The sequence below is a fragment of the Carcharhinus amblyrhynchos genome, chromosome 3 (genome assembly GCF_965287045.1).
Source record: "Carcharhinus amblyrhynchos chromosome 3, sCarAmb.v2.hapA, whole genome shotgun sequence".
Lineage (NCBI taxonomy): Eukaryota > Metazoa > Chordata > Chondrichthyes > Carcharhiniformes > Carcharhinidae > Carcharhinus > Carcharhinus amblyrhynchos.
In genome coordinates this window covers 122,005,893-122,020,357 of record NC_137326.1, presented here as the reverse complement: position 1 = coordinate 122,020,357, position 14,465 = coordinate 122,005,893, and the positions used below count along the sequence as shown (strand labels likewise).

At 38.6% G+C, this 14,465-nt stretch overlaps 1 protein-coding gene across 8 annotated transcripts in view; it reads right to left on the bottom strand.

The window, feature by feature from the left end:
* trip12 (thyroid hormone receptor interactor 12) overlaps positions 1–14,465 on the bottom strand; it is a 170,946-nt gene that overhangs the window by 56,808 nt on the left and 99,673 nt on the right. For 7 of the 8 annotated variants that reach the window (XM_080185919.1, XM_080185916.1, XM_080185918.1 and 4 more), the window contains 7 exons: positions 13,247–13,412; positions 11,806–11,923; positions 11,176–11,332; positions 10,215–10,368; positions 8,194–8,422; positions 5,887–6,005; positions 5,510–5,708 (listed from right to left, as the gene is read on the bottom strand). In XM_080185919.1, the coding sequence (XP_080042045.1) occupies positions 5,510–5,708; positions 5,887–6,005; positions 8,194–8,422; positions 10,215–10,368; positions 11,176–11,332; positions 11,806–11,923; positions 13,247–13,412 (1,142 nt within the window). The remainder of the gene's footprint in view (positions 1–5,509; positions 5,709–5,886; positions 6,006–8,193; positions 8,423–10,214; positions 10,369–11,175; positions 11,333–11,805; positions 11,924–13,246; positions 13,413–14,465) is intronic. The other variant, XM_080185921.1, reaches the window with a different exon arrangement.

The window sequence follows — 14,465 nt, the reverse complement described above, 5'->3', positions numbered from 1 at the left end:
CCTCAACCCTCGACTTGGCACAGCAAGTATGAGGTACTTGATGAGTAAATTAATAGGCTTGAAGAGGAGTCATGCGGATTTGAAACCAACTCTATTTCTCTCGCCACAAATGCCATTGGGAGATTTTATCCCCCCCAGCATTTTTGATTTTATTTCAGATTTCCAGCATCCACTGTATATTGCTTTTATTAGATTATGCAAGTAAAATGACCAGCACTATGGTACAGAAACCTGTTCAAGTGATGAGAGGAGTGAAAAGGAATACGGTATGACAAGGGACAGCATAGCCAGCCAAAAGGCCAGTACGGCCTCTTTGCAGATTAGAGAATTCAACATGTCGCTCACAAGTGTTTGTGGGAAGACAGACTTTTGAATCAAATTGGTACCAGTACTCAGGAAAGAAAGAACTATTGTTGGGAATGGGCTATATTTAAACAAGGCTTAGGCCTGTGCCTAGTGAATTGTATAACTAGGATTGTTAATAGCATTTTAAGCTAAAAGGGGTAGTGGAGTGGAACAGTCAGGTGAAGGAGTCAGTAAAGGGAGATTTAATAAGCTACAAGTCAAAGCAATAGAATACTGCACCAAATTTGGGTAGAAGACGAGCAGCGTGGAACAGGGAGGTACAAAGCATTTACCAGTAATATTGCATTCACAAATAAAGAAGGTCCATGCAACGAATAGCAGCATAGAAGTAAAATTAAAGGGACTTTATCTGAATGCTTTGCACATTCATAATCAGATAAATTAGTAGCGCAACAAATAAATATTTTACATCAAATTGTCATTACAGACATGACTACAAGGTGACCAATGTTGGGAAATAAATATTACAGGGTAAACATTTGCAAAAGACAGACAGTAAAGGATGACACAAGGATAGCAATAAGAAAGGATCTTGTCTCAGAAGATCAGGAAGTAAAATATATGAAAAGAAATTAGCAACAAGGGTTGGGAAAAATTGGTGGCAGTAGCATAGGGTCCTTCTATCATTATACCTTTGCAAGGAGTGGGATGCTCTTTTGGAGAGTCAGTGCAGACCCAATGGACTATGGATTTTATGAATCTATGATTAATCAAGAGAGAAAAGGAGCTTGCATCAAGGCGCAATTTGATTATGAAGGACTTTAATCTTCATATATACTGGGTAAATCATATTAGCAATCTAATCTTGAAGCAGAGTTTGTTGAATGCTTTCACAAGAGCTTCAGTGAACCACAGGCTAGTTAGCCTGACAGCAGGAAAATGATGAATCTCTGTTAAGGAAGTCTTAATGCACTTGTAACATCATAGTATCATGTGCCAACATGGTTTTAGGAAACTGTATTCGACAAATTTATTAGAGCTTCTGGAGGATGTTAGTACAGCAAAGGAAACCAGTCGCAGTGTACTTGGATTTTCAAAAGGACTTTGATAAGTTATGCGATGTAATGGCTCATAAAATCATGGGTAATAAACCAGCCTCCCATCCACTGACTCTGTCTACACTCAGCAAAGCAGCCAGCATAATTAAGGACCACACGGACCCTGGACATTCTCTCTTCCACCTTCTTCCGTCAGGAGAAAGACACAAAAGTCTGAGGTCACGTACCAACCAACTCAATAACAGCTTCTTCCCAGCTGCTGTCAGACTTTTGAATGGACTTACCTTGCATTAAGTTGATCTTTCTCTGCACTCTAGCTATAACTGTAACACTACATTCTGCACTCTCTCCTTTCCTTCTCTATGAATGGTATGTTTTGTCTGTATAGCATGCAAGAAACAATACTTTTCACTGTACATTAATACATGTGACAATGATAAATCAAATATCTAAGCATCAATGGAGGATTGGTCATCAGACAGAAAGCAGAGTAGGATAAATGAGATATTAGAGTTGACAGGTTCTAACTGGTGAAGTGTGCTGGAACCTCATCTATTTACAATCTAAACGAACGACTGACAAAAAGGCCAGAAAGTAATATGTCCAAGTTTGCTGAAAGTACAAAGTTAGTAGGAATTTGTTATGAAGACAGACAAAAAAAGGCTGCAAAATGATATAGACAGGTTAGGTGATCAACCAAGGGGACAGATGGAATATAATTGTGGAAGAGAGCGATTATTCACTTTAGTAGAAAAACAGAATACTTTTTAAAACAGGGTGTAATTTCTAAATGTTGATGGTCAGGGAGTGGGTATGCTTGCATGGGGAGCACAAAGTTAACATGCTGGTAAAACAAAACGCTGCATAACATTATAAACAGGTTAGGCAAGCGGCTAAGGGAGACAGATGGAACAAAATGTGATTATTCACTTGGTAGCAAAAATAGAAAGCAGAAAAGCTGTCCAATGAAAGAAAATTACATCCACTTTTATTGCAAAGGGACGAGTGTACAATAGTAAGGAAGTCTATGAAAGCACATTTAGAGTAGTGTACACAGATTTGGTCTCCATAGTCAAAGAAGGGCAGAATTGCACTGGAGGCAAAAGAAGATTCACTGGTCCCTAGGATGAGAGGAACATTCTATGATAGGTTTGGTAAATTAGGCTATATTCTCTGGAGTTTAGAAGAATGAGGTACTTTTATTCAAATATACAAGATTCTGAAGGAGCCTGACAGTGAAACCCATCCTCTGAGCTGGGGAACTTTGAATTTGGGGCAGAGTCTCAGGATGAAGATCAAATCACTTAGGTCTGAAAGGAGGAGAAATTTCTTTTCTGGGGGCTGTGGATGCTCCATTAGTGTACACTTTCAAATCCAAGAGAGACAGATTTTTGGTGTCTCAGAATTATGGACACGGGGAGCAGAATGGAGAATAGATTTGATGCATAACATCAGCCATGATTGTGTTGAAGGACAGAAATGGCTCGAGAGGTAATATGGTCTACACCACTCTCAGTCGCGCTAATAAGAACCAGACAGTGCAGGAGGCCCTTTAGCTCAAGTCTGCAGCAACACATGAGAAACACCCGACCTCCCATTTAATCCCACTTATCAGCACCTGGCCCATAGCCTTGAATCCCAGGAACCTGCCTAGTGAACCTTTACTGTACCACCTTAAATGCAAGTATATCTTCCCTCAAATATGGAGACCAAATCTGCATGTATTCTCATCAATTGTATACAATTTTACCAGGACTTAGTACTATACTTCAATCTTCTCACAATAAAGGCCAATATACCTCTTTTCTAAATGCTCATTGAACCTGCATGATAACTGCGCATGTCTACCATTTTCGGTCAACCCAACCAGAACAACTCAAGATTAAAATGAGAAACTTAGCATGTGAGAAGTGATCTTTGCAGTCTGTGAAAGAATCCTGAAGTAATCTATTTTTACTGCAGGATTTAATACAAGATTTCTAATTTTCAACATTGCCCAAGATCAGAATAATGGAATTTGGGGAACATCACATTGATGAAATAGGTGTTGCATAGGATGATCAACTTGCCAGCCAAAAAAGGCATAAAGTTATTTGCAGTTGGCCATGTTAGCTCACACTGAGTGAACTCCGCGCTCTTACTGAACTTTAACAGTCATAACCTTCAGTATCGAACCAAAAATTGTAACTTTAGGTAATAGCATGGTTGAAGACGATAAGCTGTATTGCTGAGCTTTGAGAGTAGAGTTGATCAAAGTTATGGGCAAAAACAATTTGTTCAAGGTTACACACATTGTTTGATTAAAAATAGGTTATCTTTGCTTGAAAAGGCCTCAGATGTGACAGGTTCTCTTGCCTTTAAGTAGAAGTTGAAATGTAAGCCACTTAAAAAAAAAAGTTGCTTTGGACTCCTATCTCTAACATGACCAATGTTCCACAGAATGATTCAATTAATTGCAAGGCAACTTGGGCAAAATATCCCTTTGTTGCTCATTAGGAAGATATTGGAGCCTATCCAGACCACAAGTCCAGTATTGTCAAGTCAGTTTAGTTGCAGTGGTAACTGTACAGTTAAAAAAAGTTCATCAGTTATCACCTTATTAAAAGTCTCCATCAGAACTCAAAATTGCCTGCCCCACAACCCAAAAATGTGTGTGAAGCATCCTTAAAAAGATACTGCCCAAGCTGTAGGACTGATCTTGTGAGCAGATGGAGACATACCTGGAATTAAGAACAGATGATAATGAATCCAGTGCTAGCTCCAAGTTGCATTATATTCTTGATCTAAAGGGTCTAGGTTTGCTTGGGCATGTAGAAGAGGTGGAATCAAGTAAGGCTCGACAAGAGGCAAAATGTGTCATCATCATGACAGGCATTTAATACACTGGGAGCGGATGTCAAAGCAAATGGGAAATATGTTTACCCGCAAAAAAGAAAGTTTTAGTTTGTATATATAAAAAATCCTGAGCTACAGATTCCATCCTAAATAAGACATCAATTTCCGACCACTACGTTGGTTTTGCTCAGGTCGCACTGCTCCCAATAGACTTCTGTCAAATTACAAAATGATGTGCTTCCATTTGTTGAGAGTTCAGTAATCAGATAAACTAAATATTTTCACTTTTTATTACTTCCCCTACTCCCCACACTAGACTTTAACTTTTGCAAGCCTCCTTGAGCAATCTCAAGGATCTGAGTAGCCTGTTCCTGTTCCTAATTTGCATGCTCCTTTGCAGCTAGGATAGGCATAATCAGGTAGGGTACTAGAGGTTGCAAAAGCCAAGTCCTCCAAACGCAAGGCAGATTTTATATAGCTGCATGTAAAGCCAAAGGCACATGGATAAATGAAAATAAATTTGATCTTGCTTTGATACTGAAAACCTAGTGCCCAGAGAACCAAGACCACAAATTTAAATTTAAAATGCAAATCAATAATAGCAGAGCAAGGACAATGATACCCAATCATTAATTCTTCTTTTGACATAAAAAAAATGTAAAACTGGTCTTGTTTTGGATGAAACCTGCACTCCAAGGCCATCCCTTATGAAGCAAGATGGTTTATGCAAGCTAACATCTCAACTTACTTTCTGCCGCATTATTTTAATTCATCTTCAGTGCCGGCAAAGAGGAACACCAAAAACAAAATCTAACATTTAGTACTCTACGACAGATGTTGGGTACAGAGCTGTTGCTTTGTATCAATGTTAGTTATGGTGCATAAATAGGCCAAATCAAGATGGAGCCTACCCTAATATCTGAAGGAACAAAATGCCCCTTGGAAGAATTCCTGGCCTTATATTCATCTTGTTCTGAAGCCATATTAGAGCTCATCTCTACTTTCACTGTACACAAATGCCGTGGTCCCCAGAACCTTAGCATTAGTGACATTGGACAGAATTTAACCCAACTGGAATTTTAGTAAATGAAATTTCAACAATTAAATGTTACCGGATTCCTTAACTAAAAGTCTTCATTGTCAATATGCCAGGACCAGACGGCAACTCATTTCATAAGATGTCATAAAAGTGACCCCTGCCAATAAGTTCATTATTAGAGATCAGGACACCACAAATAGATTACCACAATTCTAACTTGATAGGAGAGCAAGGAGGTTTGTTGCTTCAATTTGGAAACTTCAAAACTTACCCTTGTGGACTTAAGTCCAAAGAATCATCCATACTTTGGAAACTGGGGGATCCGAGATCTGCAACTGTATTGCTTGCAACATTGGCTGTGCTAATTGTGGCAGCAGTGCTGAGACTTCCTATTCCACTACTACATGCCTTTGGAGGGCTGGTAAGTAGAGTCTCAGACTCTGCTAAATTTTTCACCTGATGCATCACACCTTGCACAAAAACAAAATGTTATTAATATTTTGCCCAACATCCAAAATTCTAACCATTTTAGTTATTGTAAAGAAAATTCAATACTTTACCCAAAATCAAAAGTCATAAAGTTCAAATAAAGTCTGCAAAATATAAAAGCATTCCATTTTTGCAAATATACAAAAAATGATTCGTTACCTTCTCTTCTAAAGTAAACACTAAATATATCTGGTAACTTCTGCATTAAAATTTCTGCCATCTGTAGTGCTCCTACAACGATCTTGAAATCTTGACTTGATAGCATGGAAGCAATGTGGCTGTTGGGGAATAAGAAAGTCACAAATCAGACGCTGGTCCTTAAAGTACATCTTAAAAAACCTTTTTATGTAACTAACAAAAGGAATATGTATACACCACTTCAAGTTAAGACTTGTCAAGTAGTTCAGCACTACATATCATATCACACTGTACTGGGAGAAAGAAATGTAGTATTGCACGTCATTTAATGTGAAATTTGAACTGCTTTGTAATGTACTTGTACAAATTTTATGAATGTGTTTTTCTTTAACTAGGATGAGATGCTGAGGAGTACTGCAGCATGAGTGGTATTGAGGAAGCAGGAGATTGCACAAGGACTTGGACAGGTTAGTAGAGTGGGCAAAGTGGCAGATGGAATACAGTGTGGAAAAGTATGAGGTTATGTGCTTTGGAAGGAAGAAGGGAGGCATAGACTATTTTCTAAACTGGAAAATGCTTAAGAAATTAGAAACACAAAGGGACTTGGGAGTCATTGCTCAAGTTTCTCTTAAGGCTAACGTGCAGATTCAGTATTCAGTTAGGAAAGCAAATGCAATGTTCGTATTCAAGTTGCGAAGACTAGAATACAAGAGCAGGGATGTACTTCTCAAGCTGTTTACGACTTCGTCAGACTCCACTTGGAGTACTGAAAGCAGTTTTGGGCCCCATATCTAAGGAAGGATGTGCTGGCCTTGGGAAGGGTCCACAGGAGGCTCACAAGAATGCTCCCTGGAATGAATACCTTGTTGTATGAGGAACAGTTGAGGACTCTGGGTCTGTACTCATTGGAGCCTAGAAGGATGAGGGGGAAATCTTATTGAAACTTACAGGATACTGCGAGGCCTGGATAGCGTGGATGTGGAAAAGATGTTTCCACTGGTAGGAAAAACTAGAACCAGAAGGCACAGCGTCAGGTTAAAGAGACAATCCTTTAAAACAGAGATGAGGAAGAATTTCTTCAGCCAGAGAGTGGTGAATCTGTGGAACTCTTTGCCGCAGGAGGCTGTGAAGGCCAGGTCATTGAGTGTCTTTAAGACAGAGATAGATAGGTTCTTGATTAATAAGGAGATCAGGAGTTATGGGGAAAAGGCAGGAGAATGGGGATGAAAAAAATATCAGCGATGATTGAATGGCGGAGCAGACTCGATGGGCCGAGTGGCCTAATTCTGCTCTTACGGTGAGACAGCTCCTGCACGGACTGTCTTTCTTCACAGGATCCAAGGATGGTCACCCCATAGTCTACAAAGGGACTGGAAGACAAATAAAACCCCATGGGCTGTATGCAACAGTGAGCATTTGATGTGAAATGTTGATTGCAAATATGACCCATTTTAAATGTATTATTATTTTAAATGGTACCTCAAGATTGTCATGTATAGAAAGAAATCAACCTGTGCTGCACTTCATGTAATGTCAAATTTGAACTCTTACGCAATGTATAGTTTATTTTTTGAAGTAAAAAAATTTAAGTCACTAATTACACCTGCTCCAAAGCCCTCTTTCGCATACAGATGCAAACATTACTCAAATTTATCTAGTGTTTAGACTTTAATAGTTGCAATATCACCAAATAAGTTGACTGAGGTGTTTATACCAGCCATGCTAATGATAGCTGGACGGGGGCAGAGAAGAGGAAGAGGCCAGCTCTTGTAATACGATTGCTGATTAATGCAAAATTAGAAAAAATAAATAAAAGTGTAGGTAGAGCAAAATGCTATTTCGATTTTATGAAAGACACCAGTGTCTTTCACCATCTGTCATATCTGAATGATATCATGAAATGGAAGACTGTCATTAAGCATTCAGATGATTAATTTTGACTGGCTTTGATGCCAATAGAGAAATATTGTAAAATCACTGAAAATCGCCATTCAGCCCATAAAGTCAACAGCTGATTGAAAGTTATCCATTTCATTCCACTGCTCTGCTTTCTTCCTTCCAGGTATTATCCAATTCCCTTTTAAACATTATTGAATCTGTTTCCATCACCCTTTCAGATCATAACTTTTTCTTGACTTATGTCACTTCTGATTATTTTATCAATTAGTTACCAATCCTTCTTACTCCTAATCAGAGTTATGATCTACTGGAACAACCGCTCATCTCTGATGGAATTCTACTTAAGACATTTTCAATATTCAAACTCTAAATTTTCAGCAGATGTTTCTACAATTCAAAGCTCTTTTAAGCACATTACACAATACCAACCTGGAAACAGCATGATTTTTAAGCACATCCTTTAGAAGTTCAGCATCAGCAAAATAAATTATTCTAAGAATTGCTCTAAGGCACTTGTGTCTGACAGCGGGTCCAGCTGATGAACTATACACTTCATATAACACACCAAACAATGTCTTTATAAAGCATTTAGCCAGGTCTGGGTCTTCCCTCATTAGTTGAGCCCGTGCATCATCCTTCCTCGTTTCAGAGTGACCACCTGTACATAAAAAAAACAGATTCAGACTGCATTTTCAGAAAACCCCCATACTCTAAATGACAGCATTCATTTGACTGAAACAGATTTTAAATTGTAACTGCTCTGTTTATACTGTGGGCATGCCCAGTGCCAATTGTGATTGCTTTCATTAAAAAGCAAATAGTTAGACTCTTCCTAAACCAATATCACTTTTGGTGGTTTTAAATACATTGAAACAGCCAGGCACAACTTAATAATCGACTTATGTTAATGGTCTTCTTGGCCACAATTAGGCTGACTCTTGGCATTTATCCTCAGAAGGGAGTTGATTACACAAGACATCATGGGGTGCCATAGAACACTTGCTTAAGAAATATTAAGACCTCTGTTACAGAAACCTCAATAATACTCGTGAATTAACCATTTGATTTACAAAGGCACAGAAAATGTAGAATTGAGATCTCTTGTTGCAAAACTTTAGATAAAACGTAGTGATGGAATTCCCCAATCATGTCTTGCTACTGCAAGTAATTGTAATTGATTTTACACAGGTATTTTTGTATTAGCACTACGCTCTCCTCACTGCATTTTCTTGGAAGAAATAATCCTGCTTTAACCAGTTTTGGTCGTGAACTCTGTCTTCATAAAATGCTGAATTTATGACTAAGTTTTTCACAAAAATCAAGCCACTAAAATAGGTCAAATGGGGAAATCAACTAAGAACATGTTCAAAAATTGTAGTACTTCAATATGTTAAATCTTCCACCTAGCACATTATTGCTATATGAAAATGAAAATGTCCAAACAAGCCTTTAAAATGCAGACTATGCTCAGTGTTCATCTTACCATCCCTCTTTGGGAATCCTGGATCATAATAAAGAGTGTTTTTTAATTAGCTTGATACCCACTGCTTAATGTCAAGTCCATCAAGATGTTAACAGAAGGAAACCAGGTGGACAAAATAGTGGAAACAAAATTTAGCATGTTGCCAGTTAGACACGGCAAGCATCCCAGAGTATCCAGCTCCACTATTTTGTGTTCTTTCCAAACTGGTAGCACTCTCACTGAGACAGAAGTTGTGGGTTTAAGTTTTACTCAAGAGACAACATTTTAGGCCAACACTCCAACATAGTACACTACAAGGCATGTTTGGTTGAAACATTTTAAAGTATATTTATTACTGTCACAAGTATGCTTACATTAACACTGCAATGAAGTTACTATGAAAATCCCCTAGTTGCCACATTCCAGTTCGGGTACACTGAGGGTGAATTTGGCAGCCAATATACCTAATCAGCACATCTTTCAGCCTTGTGGGACGAAACCCATGCAGATACGGGAAGAACGTGCAAACTCCAGAGATCCAGGCCAGGAATTGAACCCGGGTCCCTGGCGCTAACTAATCTGCCACCCACATGAAACCAATATGGATTCAAAGTGGATCAAAAAAAAATCCCACAACACTATTGGAATAGTGCTATAACTATTCCTATCATTCCAGCCAATATTTATCCCCTATTCAAGTTACTAATTACCAGCCCATTACCAACACCACCATTTATGAGACCTGAGTACAGAATTTGCTGCCAATTTTTCTCCTATGTTACAGTTGTAGCCACAGTTCAAAAGTTGGATGTAAAGTGCTTTGGGATGCTCAAATCATGAACAACATATCTTATGAAAGATTATAGTTTATAAAAGCAATTTGGTAATCAAGCAGGCTCGAGTTAATAAAGTTACTTGTAACTTTAAACTAAAAAAGCATCCTCAATGCAATTTAAAACGTAAGGTTAATTTACTAGGCAGTACTCACCAGTGTTCGTGTTGGCCAACGGATTGGGTTTTCTCTGAATAGCACGGGCTGTCCCAGTGTCCTCATTGATCTGCTGCATAGAGTTAAAGTCAATAGTATAAACTCGACCCAATGTTGACAAGCTTATTTCATCCTCACCCACTTGATGGGCTGCCTGTGAACAATGTGAACAGACCGTCAAAGCATACAAAAAGATTACTGCAGACCTAAGATTAGACTGCTTGCCAGTGTGTCCGAGGCATTTTGGTCTACATTTACCAGTGTATGCAGGGCACTTCAGCTCCAAGCTTGGAACGCTGGCTCATAAGCATATATATCTACTCACTGCATATCGCATACATGCCTGCACATATAAAGATATGCTGAGTTTCAAGTCTGACTTAATTGTACATAGTAACAGGCAGCAAGAGTGGATGTGCACCATTACAAACTTAATTATGAAACTTGTAACAGCTTTAAGTGTTATTACCAAAGAACATAAAACTGCTTTAGATCTCAGTTGAAGCCATTTAGGGTTCATTATTCCATTTGGCTCTTCGTATTGCTATTATAGACAATACAAATTCAATGTGAAAATTCTCCTTTGAGGTCATAAGAGAATGAGGTAGGTTCATTTTTTTAAAAATTGCCAAATATAAAAATCTAAAGGAATGAGATTGCACACTTAATTTTCAGTGCCAGCTCAGGGTGTATTAGGGGGGCAGGGGTGGCTGGAAGTTGTCCAATTTACTCTGAATAATGGGTGAGTATCAATGGCCTCGTTTATTTTCTACTTCAAAATTTAAAGATCTTTGTCTTGCTCATCAGTAACAACCATCAAGCTAAAACCCTCTCCTATCACTGCAGAATTAAAGATGGAACTTATTTCCCACTCTAATTCCCTCTCCCAACTTCATGTCCTCCCTCTCCCGCCCTCACCTTCTCCCTCCCCGTAGTGATTTCATTTTTGAAGATATTATACCTCAATTATGCGACTATCGATTCGGTTGTATGGATGCCAGAGGCCACGATCATCACGCCACTGCCATATTGCACCATCTGTATTTTGAGCACTTCCCTTCTTTAGCATGGTATCAACAGCAAAAATTCCTTCTTTGGGTAGACATGGCATTAATTCACTGTAAAAGAAAATAGATTTTATCACTGAAAATGAAAATTTTAGCAAATAGTATCAAGTATTGGATTTGCCCCATTTATACAGCCAACTCAGGACAGAAAAATGCACAAATTTGTTCAACTGTCAATGACAACAGATCAAACTTGCATAATGTGATGTACAAATAAAGCCTCATTATTAAATCCTAATTTTGCTGCCCTTTGAGAATCTCCATAGCTCAAAAATCCTGTTCATGGAAACACTAAGCATAGCAGATTATTCGCCCACTGTGCTTATGCTGGCTCCTTTGGAGGAGGCACTCAAATGGTTCCATTCCCAGCTACAAATAATCTTTTTGGCCAAGGCTAGACTGTGGAACACAAGTTAGGCTAGAGGGCAATCTTCAGCTCATTTTTTTGAAAGACACGCAAATTAGATTAACAGACACCCAGATCAAAACCAAAAAGTTTCATGACGGTTTACAAAACATCTTACCAGATAAGGGAAGTAAGCTCATAAAGTTCTTGTGGACTTCTTGGTACAAGGTCAATTTGTTCTTGGCAGCTGCCACTTGAAGCTCCGCAAAGTAAAAAACGAAGAGTTTCTGCAATGTCTGCAGAGGAAAAGCAGAAAATAACACCAGATATGACCTTCGAGTTCACAAAAAGAATGACCTGGATATACATCTGCTGGAACACTGCTGCCCTTCTCCATTCCCCCCACCTCCAGACACCAGAACTTCCGAGGCACATATGTAAATTGGTGGAGTGGGCAGTTGGGTGGCAGATGAAACTCCATGCAGAGAAGTGAGGTGATGAATTTTGGCGTGAAGAACATGAAGGAATAGAATTCTTAAATGGGTGTATCTTGGCGCATGTGTGCGTAGATCATTGAAGGTGGTAGGACATGTGGCAAGAGCAATTAATAACAGGATCTTGTATATTAGAAGGGGCACAGAGTACAAGAACAAGGAGATTATGCCGAACTTATATAATAGATCTCAGCTGGATTATTATGTGCAGTTCTGGGCACCAATATAGGAAGGATGTGAACGCATTGGAGAGAGTGTAGAAGAAGTTTACAAGAATGGTTAAAGGGATGAGCAATGATGAAGATAGACTGAAGAGGTTGGTACTGTCCTCCTTGAGAGAGGGCAGCCAAGAAAAGGAGATTTGATAGAGATGATCAAATTAGTGAAAAGGTTGGACAGAGTAGAAAGGAAGAAACTGCCCACTCACAAAAAGACCAAAAAGGAGGCAGCAAAAATCTGTGATTGGCAAAAGCAGCAAATGTGCTGAGAAAAAAAATGTTTTCACACGAGTGATTCGGGTCTGGAATGCACCATCTTGAAGTGTGGTGCAGGCAGATTTTGAGTCACTCAAAAGGGCATTAGATGATTACTTGAGTAGAAACAATGTGCAGGGATATGGGGAAAAGACAGGAGAATGGCATTAAGTCATGATGCTCATATGGAGAGCTGGTGTAGACACTATGGGAGTGAAATGACCTCCTTCTGCACCGTAACAGTTGCGATGCAAGACACCTGCTGTGAAACTGTAAAACCTACAAAAAGGAGTCTGCCTGAATAATTTGGAAGTATTGTGAAGAGTTTCCATGTCCAGTTCAAAAACTGCTCAAGCTGTTTACCCAGAAACCAATGCTAAGAGGAAAAGGAACTATAACCTTGAGAGCGCTTCACCAATATTGTCAATTAGCTATAGGTCATGTAGCAAATAGCTCTTAAACCAACTAAATGCAAGACATAAGTCCAAGTCCATAATCAGGTTGTGTTTTGGAAATTAAATTGAAGTTTAATTAAGCACAGTGTGCTGTGTTGCACCATATCAGTGTTCAATATTCTAAAACGAGCATGACATTTGTTGTCTCTTACCTCCTGAATGATAATTTGCCCCAATCAGAGCTGCAAAATACTTACTTTGCTTCATAAGTTGCACAGCCAATGTGGGACAGTTCGAACACATCAATGAAAACATGCGAACCACCATGATAAACATGCCAGAGCTGAGAATTGGGGGAGTCACCACCAGAAGTTGCTGTATGTTAGTCAACAAATCACGAGATGCCACCTGCTGCAACAAGTTCTATTAATAGAAATGAAATGAAAAGATTATATTCCTCAAGCCAGATCTACAGCACAAAGACATATGAAGATCAAAGACTTTTATTAGCCTGCAATGCAGAGTCCAACTCCCCCATCCTCCCCCAAACACCGCAAAGTTCTAATATACTGACTAGTATAATCTTCACTGTGTGCAAGTGTACTTAAGTACTTGTACACAAATTGCATATTCAACATTTCCTTCTTTCAACACTTAAAGCAAATAAGCAAATAGAGACAAAAACATTCCACAAAATACTAACTCGAACAACCTTTACAAACTAATTTGAGTGTATGTCATTTTTCTTCACTTTGGGTCTCTGCAGTTTGAGATCTATTTGTCTACCTAATGGAGATGAAATCACCAAGTTGTAAAAATATGATTCAAGACACCTTCATATCCCACCAAAGCAGCTAGACAATTTAAATTCAATGAATAATTAAACTCGATTAAATAAAATTTGGAATTAATAAGTAATCAGGAAACCACAAAACTACTGGACTGTCCTGAAAACTCATCTGGTTCACTATGTCCTCACCCAGTCTGGTTGACAATTCCAGGTCCACAGCAATGTGGTCGATTCTTGACTTCCCTAACAAGCCACTCAGTTGAATTCAAGATAGTGGCAACCACCTTCTGGCAGACAATACATACTCATCTTACCAGTGACATCCATAAACTGTGAATATGCATGTGTAGTAGATGTAATTCCCAGCTTAAATGTAAAACAACAGGAAACAACTTGAAAGGACAGCAACGTTCAGTGAGTTATTTCCCCTTTCGTGCCACAAACATTTAAAACAAATAGACTCCCAGAGACACAATGTCCTTGCAGTTGAACCTTCAACATATATCTGATTTTCAATTTTTAATTTGAGTTTATTAGATAACATTTTTTAAACACTGATGATTATTACAGCCAATCTATATGGCTCAGTTTTGAATAAATCATATGGTTGTAATACACGTGAAATAGTTCTGATAAAAATAACGTAGCATGACATTAGTAAAATAATCTTAAATGAAAAGATACTT